The sequence below is a fragment of the Syzygium oleosum genome, unplaced genomic scaffold, assembly GCF_021117445.2.
Source record: "Syzygium oleosum isolate NSW1041296 unplaced genomic scaffold, Sole_v2.1 Sole_v2.05, whole genome shotgun sequence".
Lineage (NCBI taxonomy): Eukaryota > Viridiplantae > Streptophyta > Magnoliopsida > Myrtales > Myrtaceae > Syzygium > Syzygium oleosum.
In genome coordinates, this window is record NW_026607489.1 from 4,687,191 (window position 1) to 4,707,435 (window position 20,245).

The following is a 20,245-nucleotide window of genomic DNA, read 5'->3' on the forward strand; positions in this document are numbered from 1 at the left end:
AAGCCTTGTCTAGCATGTGTGTCTTGCATCCCCATTTTTCACTCATTCGACACACTTTTGTCAGTGTCCTTGGTGAATCTTGATTTATTATGGTTGTGAATTCGACGTGCAAATTCTTAACGAAAAATAGCATGATTTAGTTCGAGGTTTGAAAAAGATCTCATGACCGATCTCCCTGTGATTCGAAACAAAAGGGCCTTGCTGGATTAGGTTCGACTAGAAACACCAAATATCCATGCATGGGTCGGGTATGTGATGTGTCAAAACGGGTTAAATGAATCTATTTGAATAAGACCATTTTCGATCCGAGCCATCCGTTTGACGGGCTTAAACCCAAGGCCTAATTTCATTCATGACTCGTAAGAGTTAGTCAAACAATATCCATAGAAATGTAGTCAGAGAGAGGATACTGAATGGGAGAGATAAACAAGCGCACTTTTAGAAAATTCTAAAATTTTTATATCACAGAAGCTTATCTTCTATTTTATAAATTTGGAATTCATACAGATTCTGTTCTTTTGTTAGGGCTTTCCACAAGGTCACGTACACTTTCGTAATCACCAAGTCCCGCAAATTCTACGAAAGTGTGATTGGATTCACATCTTTCTATCACCATATCACGAACAAAATAAAAATCCAAAATCTATTTTTTAACCGATATTTATTAGATCAGATTAAAATTGAGTAGCTTGGATTTTCAAGCCTCATTTATGTTAAACCCAAATAAAAATTTGTTTAGACCGATGAGCTGAGAGCAAATCTACTGCCTTCGAGCGATCATCCCCGACGACCACATCGCGGTGGCCGTCGCGGGGTGGTGGTCTTGGCCAACCCCTTTTTTTCTCCCTTTCGTGACTATGCAATCTCTCTCTCCTCGCTTCAAAGAGAACGGTGCTCACCTCGGAACTAGATCACTTTCCCACCCACCGGCGCACTATTCGGATCCTAGGTAACATCATAAAGTGACACGGCAATCATGCCACAAATTTTTATTCACATCGGTCGCCACATAGGGTTCTTAACGACCACTTTTTTTACAGAAAGCTCAACGGATGTCAAAATTACCGTACGAGAGGTTACGTTATCAGTAATCTCGATCTAAAGGTTGTGTTTTTTTTTCCCTTTCTTTTTGGGTATTTGGCCGTAAATGATAAATCCGATGGGAAACGGACACTGGTAATCGTTCAAGCTCGCGAGCGTGACCAGAGTCTAGTCTTCTCTTGGTATACGATTCCCAAAATAGTGGCTTGCGAAGGCATCGTGTTACCTCTTAAGTATAGTTTAATTTCAAAAAAAAGTATAATTTAATTAATTATATCTATTTGCTTATAAAAATGAATGAACGAGAAACATTTTCATCGTTCATGAAAATATTTAGACGTAAGTCACTGTTGATAATGAAAATATTTTCCATTGACTAATTATTTTAAGCGATACAAGTGATTGTTTTTAGAAAAATGTTATTGCAAATCAATAAACAATGCCTATTTTATCCAATATGGAATTCAATGTTTCACCAAATCTCACTCTCACATGAGAACTAAACCAGCCATAGCAGTTTTGCAAGTATTTTAGGTTTCATACATTCTCCAGCATAGCAACTGTTTAGATGAAAGACCACCTTGTGCATCCTTAATCCCTACAGAGGAGGAAGTGTTTTATGTGACAAATTCATCATATGGCAGTGACAATATGGTGCAAACGATAAATCATTATTGCTCACGCGATATGAAATAAGCTCGCCGACCGTAATATATTTATGGGTTAATACCACGAAAAGGCTCAAATTAGTACACCTATAATAAATTTACCTCAAATTAATTTTTTGACCACTAAAAACTCCAAATTGATACACTTGTGATAATTTTATCCAGAACTAATTTTTTGACCACCAAAAACCCTAAACTTGTACATTTGTGATAAATTTACCATCCGTTAAATTGGATTAATACCACGAAAAATCACAAACCTGTACACTTGTGATAAACAGAGGGTAAAACCCCAAACCGGTACACCCGTCAACTGTCACGTATCATCTAACTCAGAAATTTGACGGTAAAATTTAACGGAAACTAACGGCGAGTAAAATTGTCATAAGTATACCAGTTTGAGGTTTTTCATGTTATTAACCCTATATTTATATACAATTTCTTTAGGGCAGTTGGGGTTGGCTTGGACTAAATCGGTTGGATCAAGCATTTTTACCTGACAGTTTTGACTCGAGCTTGATCAAAACTGTATCCGGGCCCTTGTAGCTCGGGCGTGAGCTAACACGTCTGCAACGGTGTTAAGGCTCCGTTTATTTTGCAAAGAATGAACGATTTGAAAAATATTTTTCTTTTAAAAAAAAGTAATCGCTCGTATCGCTTACGGAATGAATGAATGAAAATATCTTCGTCATCCACGAAAATATTTAGACATGAATTATTATTGATAATAATAATATTTATAATTGATTAATTATTCCAGGCGACGTAGCCGATCACTTTAAATTCCCCATTTTTTCCAACCAAACAGACGGGCTCCGAACTGCACGTGGCATTCCGAGAGAGCACTGATCGTTCATCCAATCCGAAGGGGGCGCGCAAAACGGAGAGACCAAAGGGGACGTCCATCCCTCGTGCTCCCCCCTACCCTATCCCATACCCCCATTTCCCATCAAACACGTTCACCACGTGCCACGTGCGCCGAACCTGGGCATTCTTCTCTTGGCGGTGGCATTTGCATGCCCGCCATAGACACCAAAACCGAAAAAAAAAAAAAAAAAAAAAATATAAATAAAGATCACTGGCTGAACGCCTCCCAACGCCAGATATAAATAAATAACTACCAAAATTTCTAAATTAAACCTACGGTAACATATTTGTCCCGAACTCTTTTGATCATGCCCACCGTAACAAGCTACCCTAAATTATTTTTTTTCTACATATCAACATCGTTTACTTTTCGGGATCTAAGTAGACACATCTTCACCGGTGATCACCAGGTAAATGTGTTACGTAAGTATAAGTTTGGAATTTCTGGTGTTACGAAAAAAATTTCTGGAGTTTTTTTTTTTCCCCCTTCGCCCATAAATAAATAAAATAAAGGGTCTTTTGTTTACAGGAGCCCCGAGTCCTCTTAAATTTAGCATTAATTCCACGTAAAACGCCGGATAATTTTAATCGATCGATTAGACGCTCGCTTGGTGAAATTCGTACAAAGACGAGAATAGCGGGGGGGTTCGAGATGGGGGAGGCACGTGCTGGGGGAGCGGGGACGGGCCAATCGCGCGACAACTCGGTACTGCTTTTTGGGGGGCGGGGGGGCAATTGCCATGCAAGACGTGGGGGCGACACGTAGGCGAAACACGTGGATGGGGGAGGGGAGAGGGTAACTGACCAATGGGGGTCAGGCAGCTGAGAGCCCCAAGAACAAAGAACATAGAGAAGAAGACCCAACGGCCGAACCAATGGGGGAGGATTCGATTAGGTGTTCCCGGGCATGTACGCCAATCCCACACGCGTTGGCAACCGCGCCACGCCATTGGTCGGTCAGGCAGCTGGAGCCTCACCTGATATTCTTTTTGCACATAAAGAAAAAACACGAGAGAGAAAATAAAAAAAAAAGTGACCCAAATCTGGTCCTCCCCGGTGGATGTGGACCCGGTCCTCTTGAAAAGCACCGACTTTAACTTAAGTTCGAATTATAATCCGAGTAAAGTCGGGTATCCAAGTCTGGCCCCCCCTGTTAAGTTTCCGTCAAGATTCTGTGTGTTTGGACGGAAACTTTATAGGGGCCAGATTTGAGTATCGACATAAAGTTTGCGCTTTTCTTTGGAAGTTTGGGCCATAATTGGGATTCGATGTAAAGTTTGCGCTTGTTTACGAGGAAAAAAGAAGGGGCCGGAATTGAAATGCAACCTGACGTTGGTGCTTTTTTCATTAGATAAAGAAAAGTTTGGACCAGAATTTGAACTTGATTTAAAGTTGGTACTTTTCAAGGGAATCGGGTCATGGGTGTGCTGTAAACACTGGTGTCTATCGCAAACCTTTAAAACGCTACTCCATTCTCTTTTTTTTTTGTTGCAATTGCTACCAAAAAATTCAATTATAAATATTTCATGTTGCTCGACATTAAAGTTTATATATCGTTTATATACATGCTGTTTTTCTCTATCTATTGGCTTATATTTTAGGATGGGACTTTCTAATATGGTATCGGAGGCAAGTTCTGTTTTATATGTGATCTTTCTCTGCTTAACAATTTAAATTTTTGGGTTGTCTTCTATATAAAGGTTACGAAGAAATAAAGAAATGCAAAGTATATATGGATTGGCTAGGTGTTTGGATGCATGAATGGACCAACAGCCACTCACCACTCACCCCACCTTCGAAAATCCCACATGTCCCCAAAACTCCCAAGCCCCTCGAACACGTACCCTCGTACGCCACACGTGTCGCCTCCTCCGCCCTCCTCCCCTCATGTTGCCCTCCTCCCATTGGCCCACCTCGTCAATCTCTCTCTCTCTCTCTCTCTCTCTCTCTCTCTCTCTCTCTCTCTCTCTCTATATCCCACCTCTTCAATCTCTCTCTCTCTCTCTCTCATCGCTCTTCAAACTTGCACTCGACTCCCTGCAAATTTTCCCAAGAAAATCATCGCCAGCTGAGGAAAAAATGATCAAGACGCTGAGCCCTTACGCGACCGCACCGGCCTCCACGGCGAAGACCGCCGAGATCATGTCCCGGTACCGCCCCATTGCCCCGAAGCCCGAGATGGCCCCCTCGGCGAGCTCGGCCGCCGCCGAGAGCCCGACGTCCATGTCCTCGAAGATCCGTCAATCTCCGTACCTCCGGAACCTCTGGCCCCAGCTCCAGGCCAGGCCGACCCGGACCCGGAAGCGCGGGAGGACCGCCATCTCGCCGCCCGCCATCAAGAGGCCGAAGACCGCGGCGGCGGTGGCGGCGCTCTGCGGCATTCCCTCCCCCTGCGCCCTGCCGCCGACGGAGAGCCTGTCTCTGCAGGTTTTCGCTCGTTGCCTCCCCCACATTCCCCCCGCCGGCCTGATGGAGAGCCCCCCGGTGGCCCTGGCGGCCTCGACCGCTGCAGCAGCAGCGAAAAGCCCGAGGAGCCTCGTCACGCTCCCGCTCCTGCCGTGCTCGCCGGAGCTCAGCTGCATGAACACGGCGCGGGCCGAGGCGGCCGCCACCGACGTGGACTTGAACGTCAACTCGGCCGCGGAAATGATCCCGGAGGAGAAGGACCTGATCCGGCAGCTCCAGGGGCCCGCGTCCAGCGGCGGCGGCGGCAACGTGATATCTCCGCGGCCGGTGCGGCCAGTCGGGTCGAGGATAAGCGTCGGGTGCATAAGGGAAGACCGGAGGCCAGACTCGCCGGCGCCGCGGGTGAGGCAGAAGCCGGAGGAAGTGGAGGAGGAGGTGGAGTCGGAGGCGCTTCCGGCGGTGATATCGGACTCGAACAACCGGGTGAGGGTGGTGAACTCGGCGTACATGGAGATGGTGGGGCAGCCGGAGTGCCCGTGGCTCGAGGCCATGGAGAGCCCGGGCGCGGCGGCGGGGCGTCGGCGGAGGATCGGAGGGGAGGTGGCGATCCGGATGTGCGACGAGGAGGCGAAGGTGCCGGTGTGGGCGGACGGGTTCTCCTGCTGGGCGAGGATCGAGTGGGTGGGGAGCGGGGGCAAGAAGAGCTCGGTCAAGGCGTTCTGCGACGCCATCCGGCTGCGCTGCATGGCCAAGGACTATCTCTTCACCTGGAGGTTCCACACCAACGCCGCCGCTAGGCCGTCGTCAGAGTCCAGCTCCAGTGCCGTCTGAACCAATCTTTGTCAACCCTCTTCCCTTTCCTTCTTCTCTTTTAACTGGTTAGAAAGCGCTAATCTGTATCCGTGCATATAGAGACTCTTTTAAGTCCTTCAAGTACTAAAGATTATTGTAGGTTTCATGTGCTTCTTCTTTCTCCTATGTAAATATAAAGCGTGTCAGAAGTCTTATGAGTTATTATTTCTTGTTGTCACCCGTCATTGTACAGTATCTTTTGCTTTTTGCTTTTGGTTGAAGCCCTTTACCATACTTTCTCGTGATCGGATTGAATGTACGAATGAGCTTTTGCGACACGTTCGTGTTCGTGTTTTTGGAAGCAAATTCGCAGAGATCAGATCAGGCGGGTCGGTGTTTTTGCTTGAACGACGCCTGAGCTTTTGAGGTCAAAAAGCGTTCTTTGCAGATCCGATCTGATTGGGGCCTCCGTTGCGACCCAAGCTTAGGACAAAGCCTTTTGGACATGATGGGTCTGGTACGTGAACGTGGGTCTCGACGCTTTGAGAGGTCGCGACACTTGTGCAGTCAAGCAAGCCCGTCGTGCAGTCCAAGATCGTCCGTCCATGGATGGGATATACAGGAATGTTTGATGCCCCCAATGGAGTGTTGTACTAAACCAAAGACATAACTTAGTGGCATCGGAGGCAAAACAAGGCCTTACTTAGAATTTCCTAAACCAAAGACTTAACTTAGGCCCTGTTTGGTTCAATATTTGAAATGCTCGTTTGGGCTCTAAAATCCCTCGGCCAAATGCAAATGGTGTTTGGCAACTTTTTTTACTCACTTTGGGGAGATGCAATTGCATTTGGAATGCTCTCCAATGGACTTTTGGCCAATGCAAGGGTGAAGGTGCTTTGAGAAGTTGCATTTTCAGAATGCAACTTGCACTGTTCATCTTCTCCAAAGGCAGGTCCGGCGGCCGGCGACCGCCACCTGAGGGCTAGCACGACACCGATGACCACCGCCTGGGGTCGGGCGACCCCAGGCGGCGGTCACCAGGGTCGCGCGACCCTTAGGAGGCAGTGGCCGGTGGTTAAGCTCCACCATAGCCTTATTTTCTTTTTTTAAAAAATATTATCAAAAGTCCTTTAGCCCAAGTTAATTTTAAAAAATACTTACCAAACATTACTTGCATTTCAGAAAATCCCTTTAGTCCAAAGGTATTTGTATTCCCCCAAAGTCGAACCAAACGGGCCCTTAGTAGCATCGGAGGCAAAACAAGGCCTACTTAGCATTTCCTATCTCTAATACATTCAGACTGCGAAATAATTTTATTTTTTCGGGGCTATGTTTACCTATAATTCAAAGGTGGGTGGGTCTCAAGTTGTGGATATTAGGGTATTTCTTCGGTTCCGTCATGCAATTAATATAAAAAAAGTACTAATTCTATGCAAACATATTGATAAAAAGTTAGTCTCAAGAGAAGCAAATCAGAAGTCATTCTTTGAGAAACATTTCATCGCTTCATCTTATCAGAGTTTTTCTTGTCAGCTTCCATAATCATAATACAAGCATGAAATAAAAGCAGTTTTTACAATATAACTACAACATGGAATTTTTTCAGATATATATACCGGTCCGGATGAGTGGGTGAGCGGTTCCTAGGAACCAGATCAGTACTCACTAATTCCAATAAATTGGATTCGGGAACCAGACCGATTCCCATGAAAACTGCCAGTTCGAGGCTGGTCCAAATTCGATTCTGGGCGGTCTGAGTGGTTTTCGGTTCTTTTGCACATCCCTAATGGATATCGCTAGCATATAAACTTTAATTAGAGTTTAATGACAAGGGTGACGTCCATGCTTTTAGTCCACAAATCAATGGACGTAGAGTTAGGTTTGAGGGACTTTCCTCTGTCACGACCAATCGAATAAATTGAGCACTTTAAGTTGGTGTGTTTCAAGATAGTCTGGTACATGATCTTTTTGAGTATAAGGCTTTTCTCACACTTTTCTCTATAGATAATATAGGGCCATATATAGCGAGCCGGAACAGATTTGAGGGACGGCGAATTTCACAAATGAAGAGAGAATTTTCTCCTCAAAGTATTCGTGTGACTTGTGTGCCAATGTCTTGTAAAAGGGTCATGTTAGAAGCTTGGTGGCTCTGTGCGTCTGTCGTTGCCAGCATTGCGACCTTCATCTCCGACCTTCGCCCCAGCCACCGCCACCTCCGACCTTCACGCATGAGGACCATCTCTTTACTTATCGAATTCGGTGTCTCCAGGGATGGACAAACGGTTCAACTTAATACAGGTTGAACCTCCGGTCCAGTTCACGACGCCGTCCTTTATTTCGCCGAGCATTGAAACCGCTCAAAATTCGGGTTCGACCAGGTTCAATCGATTGAACCAATTCCATGTTGAACTCTAGAACAGGCACCACTACCAGCTAGCCAGAGCCGCTATTACCTCTCCAGGCCACCACTGCCGACTCCACTAAGCGTTCAAATGTTTACCTTGAAAATTTGAACTGTTAGAATACAATGCAAAACATATTTTGCGTCTCAGTGCTCCTCCTCGTGGAAGGCTGACTAATGCCTATGAAAGGTTGAAAGAACGTGTGAGGAATCGAACCCATGATCTTGGATTCTGATACCAATCTAACGTTATATGCCGAATCATTTACTTCAAAAGGTTAACTTGTCAAAATATGGGGAAGTACATTAACATGTTCGCATTTTGGAGTTGTGTTTTGCGCTTGCCAAATGCATCTTTGGATACGAAATTTGATATGATCGCATAGACATGTTTTTGAGTAGGAGAATCAAACTCCTTCAAAGCACGCAACCGGAAAATGCAACGTGTGTAATATCGGGCTCGGATTCGGTTCGGGCTCAAATATCATAGGCCCGATAATCCCGGGCCGGACTCCATTTTTTTCCTATTGGATCTCGGACAAGGATTTCGTGGGCCCCACTAGGAAGGATTCAACTGAAAAGTGCGTTTGTTTCACGGAAAATGTAACGTTTTTGGCAAATGTTTTCCGGAAAATCATTTTCCAGTAAAATAGTTAGTTTTCCTTTGTTTGGTGATATGTGATCGAAAATATTTTTTGATGTTTGGATCTCATTTGGAAAATGATCTCAATCCCATGATTTTATCTCAGGCAAAAAAATAATTTCGAATTTTGTAATATTTTTTATTTTTAAAAATAAAAAAGAAAAAAGAAAAAAAGATAGAAAAGAAAAGAAAGAAAAGAATAAAATATTAAAAAAGTCAAGGGAAGCAATTCCGAAAAGTATTTCCACCTTCTTAGATTAGGAAATTCACTTTCCTAATTTTATACATGAATGTTTTCATTGACCGGAAAGTGTTTTTAGTTGACTAATCATTTTCGGCGAACCAAACTGATGAAAGTCTGGAAAATAGATTCCCGAAAAAGACTTTTCCTTAAACAAACGCATCCTAAGACAATGTTACCAAAGCAAATTTTCGAATTAAAAAAAAAAATAATAATATCACGCAAGAATCATATGCTCTTTTTCTTTTTCTTTTCCTTTTCCTTTTTTTATTTTTTTTTTGCCTTTTTGTTTTTCTATTTTTTGGTCAGAGGCCCTTTTTTTGAGTGCCTGATTTAGTAAGATAATGACACCGACAGCCGTTTGGAAAAGATAGAACGCTGTCGTTTTTGCTTTGAGACTGTACCAGGTCAAGAAGAAGTCTTCCTAAAGAACACCTTTTCTTGTCGTCGAAGGACCAAACTTGACTTTGGCAAGGAACTTGCTTGGGAAGGAGTTATTTACGGGATATTTAATCGTTATTTTAAATATTGTGACCGGCGAATTTTAATTTTTTTCCGAACTTAAAACACTTGAAAATTTCACAATATAAAAATATTGATGCGCTAAATACGAAACTTTCTCTTTTATAGTTTTTTGAAATTTGAACAATATTTTAAATTTCAAAGAGGAGGTGAAAAAAATACATTTTGCCTTTTCTTACTATAAACGTCCGATCTTTAGAGATTAATGGGTTTTTTTTTTGTCATTTCAAACCTTAATTAGAGTTATTAATTGTAATCCATAAATAGGTTTTTTGAAGGGTTAATATCACAAAAAACCCAAAACTGGTACAACTGTGACATATTTATTTCAAACTAATTTTTTGATTATCAAAAATCCAAAATTGATACACCTGTGATAAATTTATCCTTCATTCGTTTCCGTTAAATTTTATCGTCAAATTGCTAAGTTGGATGCATGTGACAGTTGATGAGTGTGACAGTTGATGAGTGTACCAATTTAGGGTTTTATCCATCTGTTTGTCACATATTTACCAATTTATGATTTTTCGTGATACCAATCCAATTTAACAGAGGCTAAATTTGTCACAAGTGTACCGATTTGAGGTTTTTGGTGGTAAAAAAAAATTAGTTTAAGGCAAATTTATTACAGGTATACCAGTTTGGGGTTTTTGGTGGTCAAAAAATTAATTTGAGATAAATTTGTCACAAATGTACCAATTTGAGATTTTTCGTGATATTAATCCTTTTTTGAAATAAAATAGCATGATCGCATCAAGCGAATCGATGACTTAGGAAATCTATGTTCATTGAAAATTGCAGATAATTCATCTTAAACAGCATAGCAAATTGGAAAAATTTTGCAAATCCCTATGTTAGTACCCATGTCTAGGAAAATTAATAACAATAACACGTATTTGGAAAACTAGTCAGTAAAATCAAATTGAAGGAATTTCCGGGTGTACCAATTTCACGGGGCCCATCTACCATAGAAAAATGCGTAACTAATTGTCCGACGGCCTTTATCTTTTTCTAATTTCGTTCATATTTCCTTATTCACAGATCACACAAAGCTATGCAAGTGCTTTTCCTTTCTCGTTGTTGGTTTTATAAATATAATTTCGTTCCTTCATGTTCCTTTCTTTAAATTGTTTTTGTAAATTTAATGTTTTCCATCTTGGATCACACGCCACATGCTTATCGTATAGCTTCATTCGCTTCACTTCTAATACACATAGTTTATATTTAAGAGTTTCTTTCAACTTCATTAAAAGCATTTATCGCGCGTCCAAATTTTAATTAATTTTATTAGTATTTTTTTGGTAAAAATAACATTTACTAAGGGTATGCGACCGTTGCTAATATTAAGGATATAAGTAAAATCGATTCATTATTACTGTACCAAAAAAAGTAATTTATTTAATAGCCATGGATTTTTCATAACAAAAGGGGCTAATCAAAATGCCCAATTTTAAAATACACAATATTCGTATGTTCGAATTCCAAACAAAATTCCCAACAAAAAAAAAAGATTAATATCATGAAAATTTTCAAATTGGCATATTTGTAACAAATTTACTCCAAACTAATTTTTTGATCACGAAAAACCTCAAACTGATACACTCGTGACAATTTTACTCTCTATTAGTTTCCATTAATTTTTAGAATCAAATTTTTGAGTTGGATGACGCTTAGCAATTGACGGGTGTATCATTACGGGGTTTTACCCTTCGTCTGTCACAAATGTACAATTTTGTGGTTTTTCTTGATATTAATCCAATTGTCACAAATATACCAGTTTGTGATTTTTCATGGTAAAAAAATAGTTTAGGGTAAATATGTCACAAGTGTACTACTAGTTTTGGGATTTTTGATGGTTAAAAAATTAATTTTTGGTAAAATTATCATACTAGTTTAGGATTTTTCGTGATATTAACAAAAAAAAATTAAATAAATAATAAATAATTAGGTTAATACCACAAAAAATCCAAAACTAGTATACATATGACAATTTTACCCCAAAACTAGTATCAGTTTGAGGTTTTTGGTGGTCAAAAAATTAGTTCGAGATAAAATTGTCACAGATATACCAGTTTGGGTTTTTTTGTGGTTAAAAAATTAGTTCGGGGTAAAATTGTCACAGGTGTATCAGTTTGGAATTTTTGATAGATAAAAAAATTAGTTTGGAGTAAATTTATCACACACATACTGATTTGAGGTTTTTCGTGATATTAACTATAAATAATTCATTATTTAAAATAAATTAAGACTACAGTTTATCTTCGTCAACGTCCGACCTCCACCTGTACGGAGCTCTCTGTGTCGACTCTCTGTCGCTCGCTCAGCCCTCTCCCCTTTTGCAATTTCCCACTTTTCTCTTCGCCTCCTCCTCCTTCTTCTTCTTCAAGATCGATCCCCTCTCCCCCTCTCTCTCCCTCCGAGCTTCTTCAATGGAGGATCCGAAGACGACGGTCGGCGGCGACGACCCCCTCTTTCCTCCGAACTTCGTCACCATCCACCAACTCCGGGAGCAATGGCTCCACCGACGGCGTCCGCCGCCGCCGCCGCAGCAGCAGCCAAGGCAGAAGCAGCTCGAGGCGCGGCGGCGATCGCCCCCGGGAGAACCGCCGCAGCCGCCGTTCCCGGGTCCAGCGCGAAAGGACCCGCGGAAACAGCCGGAACAAGAGCTTCCGCGACGGGAGACCGATTTTGAGCGCGAGAGCGTGCGGGCGGGCCCGAGGAAGGAGTCCGATTCTCGACCTTCTCCTGCTGATTGTTATGCCGTTCGGCGCAATGCGAGCGTCGAGGAGGGAAGCGACGGTCGTCGGGCGATCGGCTCGAGCGGTCCGAAGCCGTCGGAGAAATCGAGCCGTGGCGAGTGCGCGGGTTCCGGCGCCGACGAGAAAGCGGAATCGGCCTTGGTGAAGGACCAGCGAAAGCCGCCAGAACGAGAGCTTCCGCGAGGCGAACCTGATATCGATCGCGAGAGCGTGAAGGCGAGCCCGAGGAACGGGTGCGATTCTCGACCTTGTCCTGCTATTTACTGGGCCGTTCGACGCAATGGGAGCGTCAAGGAGGGAAGCGGTGGTCGTCGGGCGGTCGACTCGAGCGGTCCGAAGCCCTCGGAGAAATCGAGCCGCGGCGAGCGCGCGGGTTTCGGCGCCGACGAGAAAGCGGAATCGGCCTTGGTGAAGGACCAGCGAAAGCAGCCAGAACAAGAGCTTCCAAGAGGCGAACCTAATACCGAGCGCGAGAGAGTGAAGAAAGAGGCCGATTCTCGACCTTCGCCTGCTAATCGTCGGGGGGTTCGACGCAATACGAGCGTCAAGGAGGGAAGCGGTGGTCGTCAGGCGATCGACTCGAGCGGTCCGAAACCCTCGGAGAAATCGAGCTCCAGTGAATACGCGGGTTCCGGCGCCGACGAGAAAGCGGAATCGGCCTTGGTGAAGGACCAGCGAAAGCAGCCAGAACAAGAGCTTCCAAGAGGCGAACCTAATACTGAGCGCGAGAGAGTGAAGAAAGAGGCCGATTCTCGACCTTCGCCTGCTAATCGTCGGGGGGTTCGACGCAATACGAGCGTCAAGGAGGGAAGCGGTGGTCGTCAGGCGATCGACTCGAGCGGTCCGAAGCCCTCGGAGAAATCGAGCTCCAGTGAATACGCGGGTTCCGGCGCCGACGAGAAAGCGGAATCGGCCTTGGTGAAGGACCAGGGAAAACGGCCAGGAAAAGAGCTTCGGCGAGGAGAAAACAACACCGAGGGCGAGAGGGTGAAGGCGAGTCCGAGGAACGAGTCCGATTCTCGACCCTCTACTGCTGTATGTTGGGCCGTTCGACACAATACGAGCTTCAGGGAGGGAAGTGATGGTCGTCGGGCGATCGGCTTAAGCGGTCCGAAGCCCTCGGAGAAATCGAGCCGTGGTGAATACGCCAGTTTCGGCGCCGACGAGAAAGCGGAATCGACCTTGGTGGCCGTGGTTTCCGTCGTTGCCCAGAGTGCCGAGCAGGTGAAGAAGACCGAGGAGTGGGAGAAGAAGAAGAAAAAGAAGAAGAAGAATAAGAACAAGAGCGGAAGGGAGAGAGATAGGAGGTTAAATAAGGGCATAGTTAGGGCAAAGGAAAAGGGGGTGAAGCCGGAGGAAGGTGAAGCGAACGAGCCAGCAGAGGAGATCAAGAAGGAGAAGTTCCAGTGTGCCAGTTCTGAGGACCAGAATGTGATGCTGGAGAGCAGGGAAGTGCGAGTAGAGGCTAAGCCGGAGGAAGGTGTAGTGCACACGCCGGCAGAGGAGGCGAAGAAGTTGTTTCAGCATGCCGGTTCTGAGAGTGAGAATGCGATGCCGGAGAGCGAGGAAGTGCAAGTGGAGGTTGAGAATGCTGCTGCGAATGCTAGCCATGGGAGGGCAAAAGTTGAGGGTTTGAATAAACAAGTATGGGTTATCAATTCAAAGGTGGGGAACGAAAGAGAATTGAGGAACTTGTCATTGCAGTATGACAGCAAAAAGGGCGGTTTCCAGTCGGGGAGATCTAATCGTCGAGATCATAAGGGTTACGGCGAAGGTATTTGGCAACAGCGTAGAGTGAGAGAGCAGAGTAGTAACGTGGTTTGGGTTAGGAAAGAAGATATGTCTGATGGTCATGCCGGCGAAAGTTCGAGTTGAGCTGGTTCTTTGACCCCATTGGCTTTGTTTTTCATCTGCGGTGAGATTTCATTTGTTGAACTTCCTTGCAATTTCTGCTTGTGATTTCAGTGTTCCTTCTGTCTCACTGCTTTTTAATTCCTCCCATTCTATTTGCTGCTATGCACAACAGCAATGCATTTAGTTATGAATAGTTAGTCTGGATTTCTGAACTATTTGGGTTGGATAGAAATATCTGGGATAGATGGTGGTGGTATTGTTACATCAATCCATGTAACTGGGTTAGTGGAAATGGTCATTGTGAATATGAAGATGATGCTATTGTGTCATTTCTCGCTTTATCTTTCCCATTTGTACCTGCTGCAGCTTCCAAAACTTAGCTGGAATCCACAACTTACCTAATCAATGGTAAGGAATTGTTAGGACAATGAAGGTGTTTTCTTTATCCATATGCAGCCTTAAGCGTGGCTGATTAACTCTCCGTGCCCGTACAGAAGTTTAAGTTCTTGGACTGCCCATGATGCAGTCTACTTTTCTAAGGAAAATCATGGGTCACTATTATTGTTGCATGATCGATATGAAATTGGAGAATTATTTGGTGTGGACAGGATCCTCAATAAATAGTTTGTACGGCAGATGATCACAAGTGGGCAACGATTTCTTGTTGGACTAAGCAGATGTCAGGGCCATTCTGATGATGACTACTTGAATTAGGCTATCAAGATTAAAATACCTTTTTAACCGTGTTATTTTCATCACCATGGAAGTTGTGAATATCTATGGTATCATCTAATAAAGGCCTCTAGGTCCCCAGTGCATCTTTGTTTTCTTTTATTTGGGCCAGTACTCCCCCGTGCATCGAATAACCAGAGTTTCTGTGGATAGTGCAAGTTTTAATTCTTGGTCCTTCACTATAGTGATATGCTGCTTGGTAGTTTGTTCATGTGTCATAAGAAATCAATATTGGAGAACTTGGGAAGTCCCAACTTTTGGATCAAAGAATCCAACTTGTAACGCCATGACCATGCAAGATGATTTATATGTATTTTAACATTTCTTTGTCAAACATGCCGGATAGGTAAAATGGAGATCTATTGATTGAAGGTTTAAGCATGAAAACTGTCGGTTGAAGTAACTCTAGAGTTGGTGGATAGCAGGGATTAAAACAGCCTCCACTTGATTGGTGGTTTGGGGTGCTTGGCCATTCCTTCTTACCTTTTTATTGCACTCCTTAGGCCTCAAGAACATGCAGGAACAATTGGAAATATCCCAAAGATTGGAACTTTGCGCTTCATTAAATATATCAAGCTTTTGAAAAAAAGACATAATAGTGTGATGTTCTTCTATGAACCTAAGCCATTGTATATCTACTAAAGTTGATCGCCCGTTAAAATAGTTAAAAGTTGTAAAGACACCTGTTAGCATAAAAGCATGTTACGGTAGTCTTTGATCGTTCTCTTGAGACTGTTTAATGAAGGTCAGGGTCTACAGATGCATGTAATGTTTTGATTGAGACTATTTGTCAGCTGGGAATATTTCGTATGTCCTATTTCATTTTCACTCATATGCAAGTCGCTCAAGTAAATTGTCTCACTTTACATTTTAGTCTAGAAAACTTGGTGCATGTTTATCAAGCAGTAATTCCGGGAATTTCCGAAGATCCACAATTGCAGATGGTTGTAGGTGCTTAAATTGATCTCTCTCCTTGGCTAGTTAAGATGCTTATCGAGGCAATAACATTTCTGTGGCAATTGTGCTGTATTGATTGGAAATCTCGGCATTTTATATTTCGAGATTGTTTTCTGTATGGCTTGTATCTGGTTCCACCTGTTTTTGCACTCCCGCGTGCGCACTTTATATTTATGTATACGCATATGGACACTTCTGGTGCTTACTATGAGTAGTAAAACAGCTTTGTGCACAGGTTTGCCGGAAGTGCTGGAGGAGGAAAGGATAGGGGAGAGACACTTGGTAGAAGCAAGAGTTAACGTGGAATGTGATTCATTGAGCCGATTCTCTGTACTGTTTTGGATCATTCTGGCATATTCTTGCCTGTATATACTCAGTCATCTCAGCTCACTTTGTAAATACATTATTGCTCGCCTTTTGCTTTAGCTTTCTCTTCTTTTCTTTTTGTTAACCTTTTCGTTTTATCGATCAAGCTTCTAATCGATTTCGGCGGGTTTCACTAGATTTAGTTTTACGTCCAATGTTCTGTTTTGATAGTCATTTGGTTTGGTGCAGGTGATGGGTGCCGATGTTCATCGTCGTGCTTCTGCTGAGAACCTAAGTTATACGTCCTAAGCCACTGATGTTTTTCCTTTTCTGTGCCTTTTCATGATTCCTGTGAGGGCGAATTCATGTGAAATCAGAAGAATTTGAGTGCAGCTACTCCTTGTGCCGTTAGGAAAGCTTTGGACGCTAGTTCGCCTGAATCACATTTTCGATGTCGGGATCTTAAACACGGGCTTGGGGCCGCCTTTCGATGACTTAGGTGGCCGCACTCAAACCAATCGTTGGAAAATTCGAAATGAAGTCCCGGGAGTCAATAATCGACATGGCCATCTCGATCCTAGTTTGTTTTCGAGTTATTTTCCTCTCTTAGGGAAACTCGTGACTTGGATTTTACAGAAAAATCTTTGAATCAGGAAAATTGGGAATTTCGCAAACGTCGTTGCGATTAGACGGTGCAGAACGACGTAGTAACAAACGATTCGCGTGTCAGATTGGTGCGAACCAGGTATCTCCGAAAACCAACAAAGGGAAGGGAACCGCCAAGTTCAAAGAAACAAATGTGGCGAATTGGTAAAATACAAATTTTGGAAAGGAGATGTTTCCACCGGTTTAGGCCATGTACCCAATTGACCAAAGTACGGTAGTGGCTTTTTTTGTTACTCAAGGAGGCTTCTTCCGTCCTATATGGGCTTTGGGATGCGGTACATTTTCCCATCTAAAGCGCAAACGTCTTTGTTAACGCGGCAAAGGTACCAAAAAGTTCCTAAACATATTGCATTATTACTGGTTCAGTCGTAAACTTTCCAATTGGACTAGATTAGTCCTAAACTTTTTGCATTTGTGTCAATTTAGTCCATCTAGCCAATTTAAGCCAGAAATTATTGACGTGGATACCGATCGTCTTATGTGACACAACTAGCGTTGACGTTAAAATTTTTTAATGATTTTTATAATTTTTTCTTTTTTCTCCTCTTGTTTTCTTCTCCTTTTCTTTTTGGCAATGGCCGGCAATGGCCCCCCTCGCCTGATTTGGCAAGGGTCGGCCTCATTGGATTTGGTGAGTGGGGGCCGTTGCTTGCGCTTACCTTCACTGATCATGGCTTGTGGCTGGTGATTGGCCCCTGCAAAAAAAAAAAAAACGTTCACGTCATCGATTTTCGGTCTAAATTAGTCGGATGGACCGAATTAGCACAAATGCAAAAGATATTGGAATAAATTGGTCAAATTGAAAAGTTGATGACTAAATTGGTACCAATGCAATAAGTTTATGATTTTTTTGGTACTTTTTCTTGTTAATGTTGACACAGGTCACACAGTGATACACCCCTCATTCGATATGTAGTTTGGTTCATTTTCAACCCTCGCTATTCTAGAAGTCTATTAGAAATTGCACCTTGTTCGATCCTCACGCACCAATGATCATTTCCCACCTTCATTGGATTGAGCTTTATATTCCATAGCGGCACCCAATTCGAACATTCTCGTGCCAACAATCACTTCTCACCCTCGTTGAATCGTGTTTTGGGTTTAGTTTGTCCTCAAATCACGCACTTATTGGAAGGAGCTCTACTCTGATACCATCTATAACAACTTGTTTGTTCTGCGTGGACCAAACCCTCAAAAGGAGTATTCAAATTATCATATAAAGCGGTAACATCGGAGTGATAACCTTTATTTGTACGTCATTTTGAAAAGGGTACTTCGACTGATGTGACACTTAAGAGCCTCCAGATTACAGAGGATTAACTTAGCGGCTAGATGCATGAACAAGTCAATCCACATGCAATACTTGGACATGTTTCTACATAGTTAACAAAGGGGGCATTCATGAATATAGCAACTTGAACCATCGAGTGAGTGTCCCAAAGATCCTCATTGATTTGATTAGGTGGGATTCTATCCAATTATTTCAAATTGATCCAATCTCGTGGCAACCCTATGTGATCTTTCTTGCCATTCTTGGTGGGTGGGCACTTTTTACCAACCACTAAACCAGCAGTGGTGGACCTTCCAAAGAATAGTTGGGACTCCACAAAAGATAGTAAGTACATGCAAAAGTGAAAGTGCCTATATAATGGTATGTTATAAACAGGCAGCATGGCTCGTTCACAGCTTGCAAATGCCAAATCCATGCAAAGCAGGCGTACTGCGGAAGTCCCACGAAAAAAGTTTTTTGAGGGTGATTCTGAAGTTCTAAATAATGCCACCCACCCCCAAAAAAAAAAAAACAAAAAAAATCTTGGATGAATTTGGTCCATAGTATTGTCATCTTTGATTTGTCAGTTTTTGCCTAACTCAATATTGGATCTCGAATGATATCACCGTTCATGGAGTTTGATATGCAGAAATCAGACAATACCAAATAATTAAAAGTTGTCTCCTGAACATGGAGCACCTCGGGAAAAGATAATTTAGTTTCTTTTGTTTGATGGTGGATGTACGAGTTCAAGTTGATGCGATTTCCTTCATGGAAGATGTATAAAAAAATGACGAGATTTTTTGTTTATTTTTATTCCGTGTAGATTTAGAGTAAAATATTGAGCCTACCATGCTTTAACAAATCAATAGATTATTGATGTGCACGTTGCCGTTGAACCAAAAAGATTTAACAATCGTGACATTTTCAATCTTTTCTTTATACTAAAAGTTTAATATCGTAGCTTTCTTAATCAATTTATCTATTTTTCGGCATTTGTGGCGTCCTCTGTAAATCTCAATTTATCTAAACACAATTTAAAAGTAAAGTCTATATAGTTTCATATCCGTATGTCAAGGTATTTGAGGATCCTTTTGTCAAACAATGAAAAATTCAACTCCAAAAGTACATTTACATGTAAGGACAAAGTGTCTAATTTAGAATCGGGAACATGTTAAAATGATTGATTCTGATAACATTCATGTTTCGTCACGATAAAACCAAACGGATAAATATTTAAATTATATCCCATATTAACTATAAATGCTTCGATGACTCGATCGATTAGTACAAAAAGAGTAATTCATAAATTATGTGTCTCGTTTGTAAGTAGTGAATTCACGATGATGGATAAAACATACTGACATGCAACTATCACTATTAAATCTCAATATTTTGAACTTGGTTTATTTAGGAACTTAAACAGAAATTTGGACACTCATAAATCTTTAACATCAAAATTCGTAACCGCACTTTAAGATGTGTGACCTTATGATCATGCAAACATTTGATGAAAGACAAGGAAGTATATAATATAGCTTCAAAATAAAGCAAAAGGGATTTGATCACCACAAAAAAGAAGGTGACGTAAAGGAGGAGAAGAAAAAAACAGGGCAAAAGTGAAATTTAATATATGAAATAAAATTTAAAAGGTTCAGAAAAAAAAAGAGAGGATGTGACATATTATCACACGTGTCCTCCAAAAAATCTCCTTTAGCTTATGGAATAAATAAATAGATGTGAAAGTGCGTCTTTTTCCCCTCCATTTTTTGCCAAAGGATGCATTAGAAGCTAAAAAGGCCAAAAAAAAAGGACAAAAAAACATTTAAAAAGGATAAAAGTGAGTGGAAGTAGGTAATGGAAAAAGGGTGAAAGTAGGGAATGCACTCTACCCACTTCCAAGTAGGGTTTAAATATCTTTTGGCCAACATCATTTACACGCTTTGGCTTCGCACGATCATTTTTTTTATTATCACATTCGTTCTTATCTTTTAAGTTATGACATAAATACGACGGTGATCACGCCATATACTTTATACTTTAATTTGAGATTTATGATGAACCCAGTTGTTCTTGGAGGTCCCATATTAGAAAATATATATACTGTAAAGAGAGAATGA

At 42.3% G+C, this 20,245-nt stretch overlaps 2 protein-coding genes across 5 annotated transcripts; both read left to right on the top strand.

Annotated features, from left to right (window-relative positions):
- Nucleotides 1–4,556: 4,556 nt before the first annotated feature.
- LOC115685657 (uncharacterized) lies at nucleotides 4,557–6,012 on the top strand. Its single transcript, XM_030610744.2, has one exon. It carries the CDS (start codon nucleotides 4,656–4,658, stop codon nucleotides 5,811–5,813), a length of 1,158 nt encoding a protein of 385 aa, XP_030466604.1. The 5' UTR covers nucleotides 4,557–4,655; the 3' UTR covers nucleotides 5,814–6,012.
- A 5,863-nt stretch (nucleotides 6,013–11,875) lies between these two features.
- Nucleotides 11,876–16,585, top strand: LOC115685640 (uncharacterized). Of its 4 annotated transcripts, none has more exons than XR_008816589.1 (3): nucleotides 11,876–14,255; nucleotides 16,107–16,277; nucleotides 16,439–16,585. XR_008816589.1 is itself a non-coding variant. In XM_056311409.1 (2 exons), the coding sequence occupies exon 1, from the start codon at nucleotides 12,011–12,013 to the stop codon at nucleotides 14,213–14,215; it is 2,205 nt and encodes a 734-aa protein (XP_056167384.1). In that variant the 5' UTR covers nucleotides 11,876–12,010; the 3' UTR covers nucleotides 14,216–14,255; nucleotides 16,107–16,367. The 4 variants fall into 4 exon arrangements, 1 of the variants encoding a protein (XP_056167384.1); XR_008816590.1 differs by having other exon boundaries at nucleotides 16,107–16,248; XR_008816591.1 differs by having other exon boundaries at nucleotides 16,119–16,248.
- The last annotated feature ends 3,660 nt before the right edge of the window (nucleotides 16,586–20,245 follow it).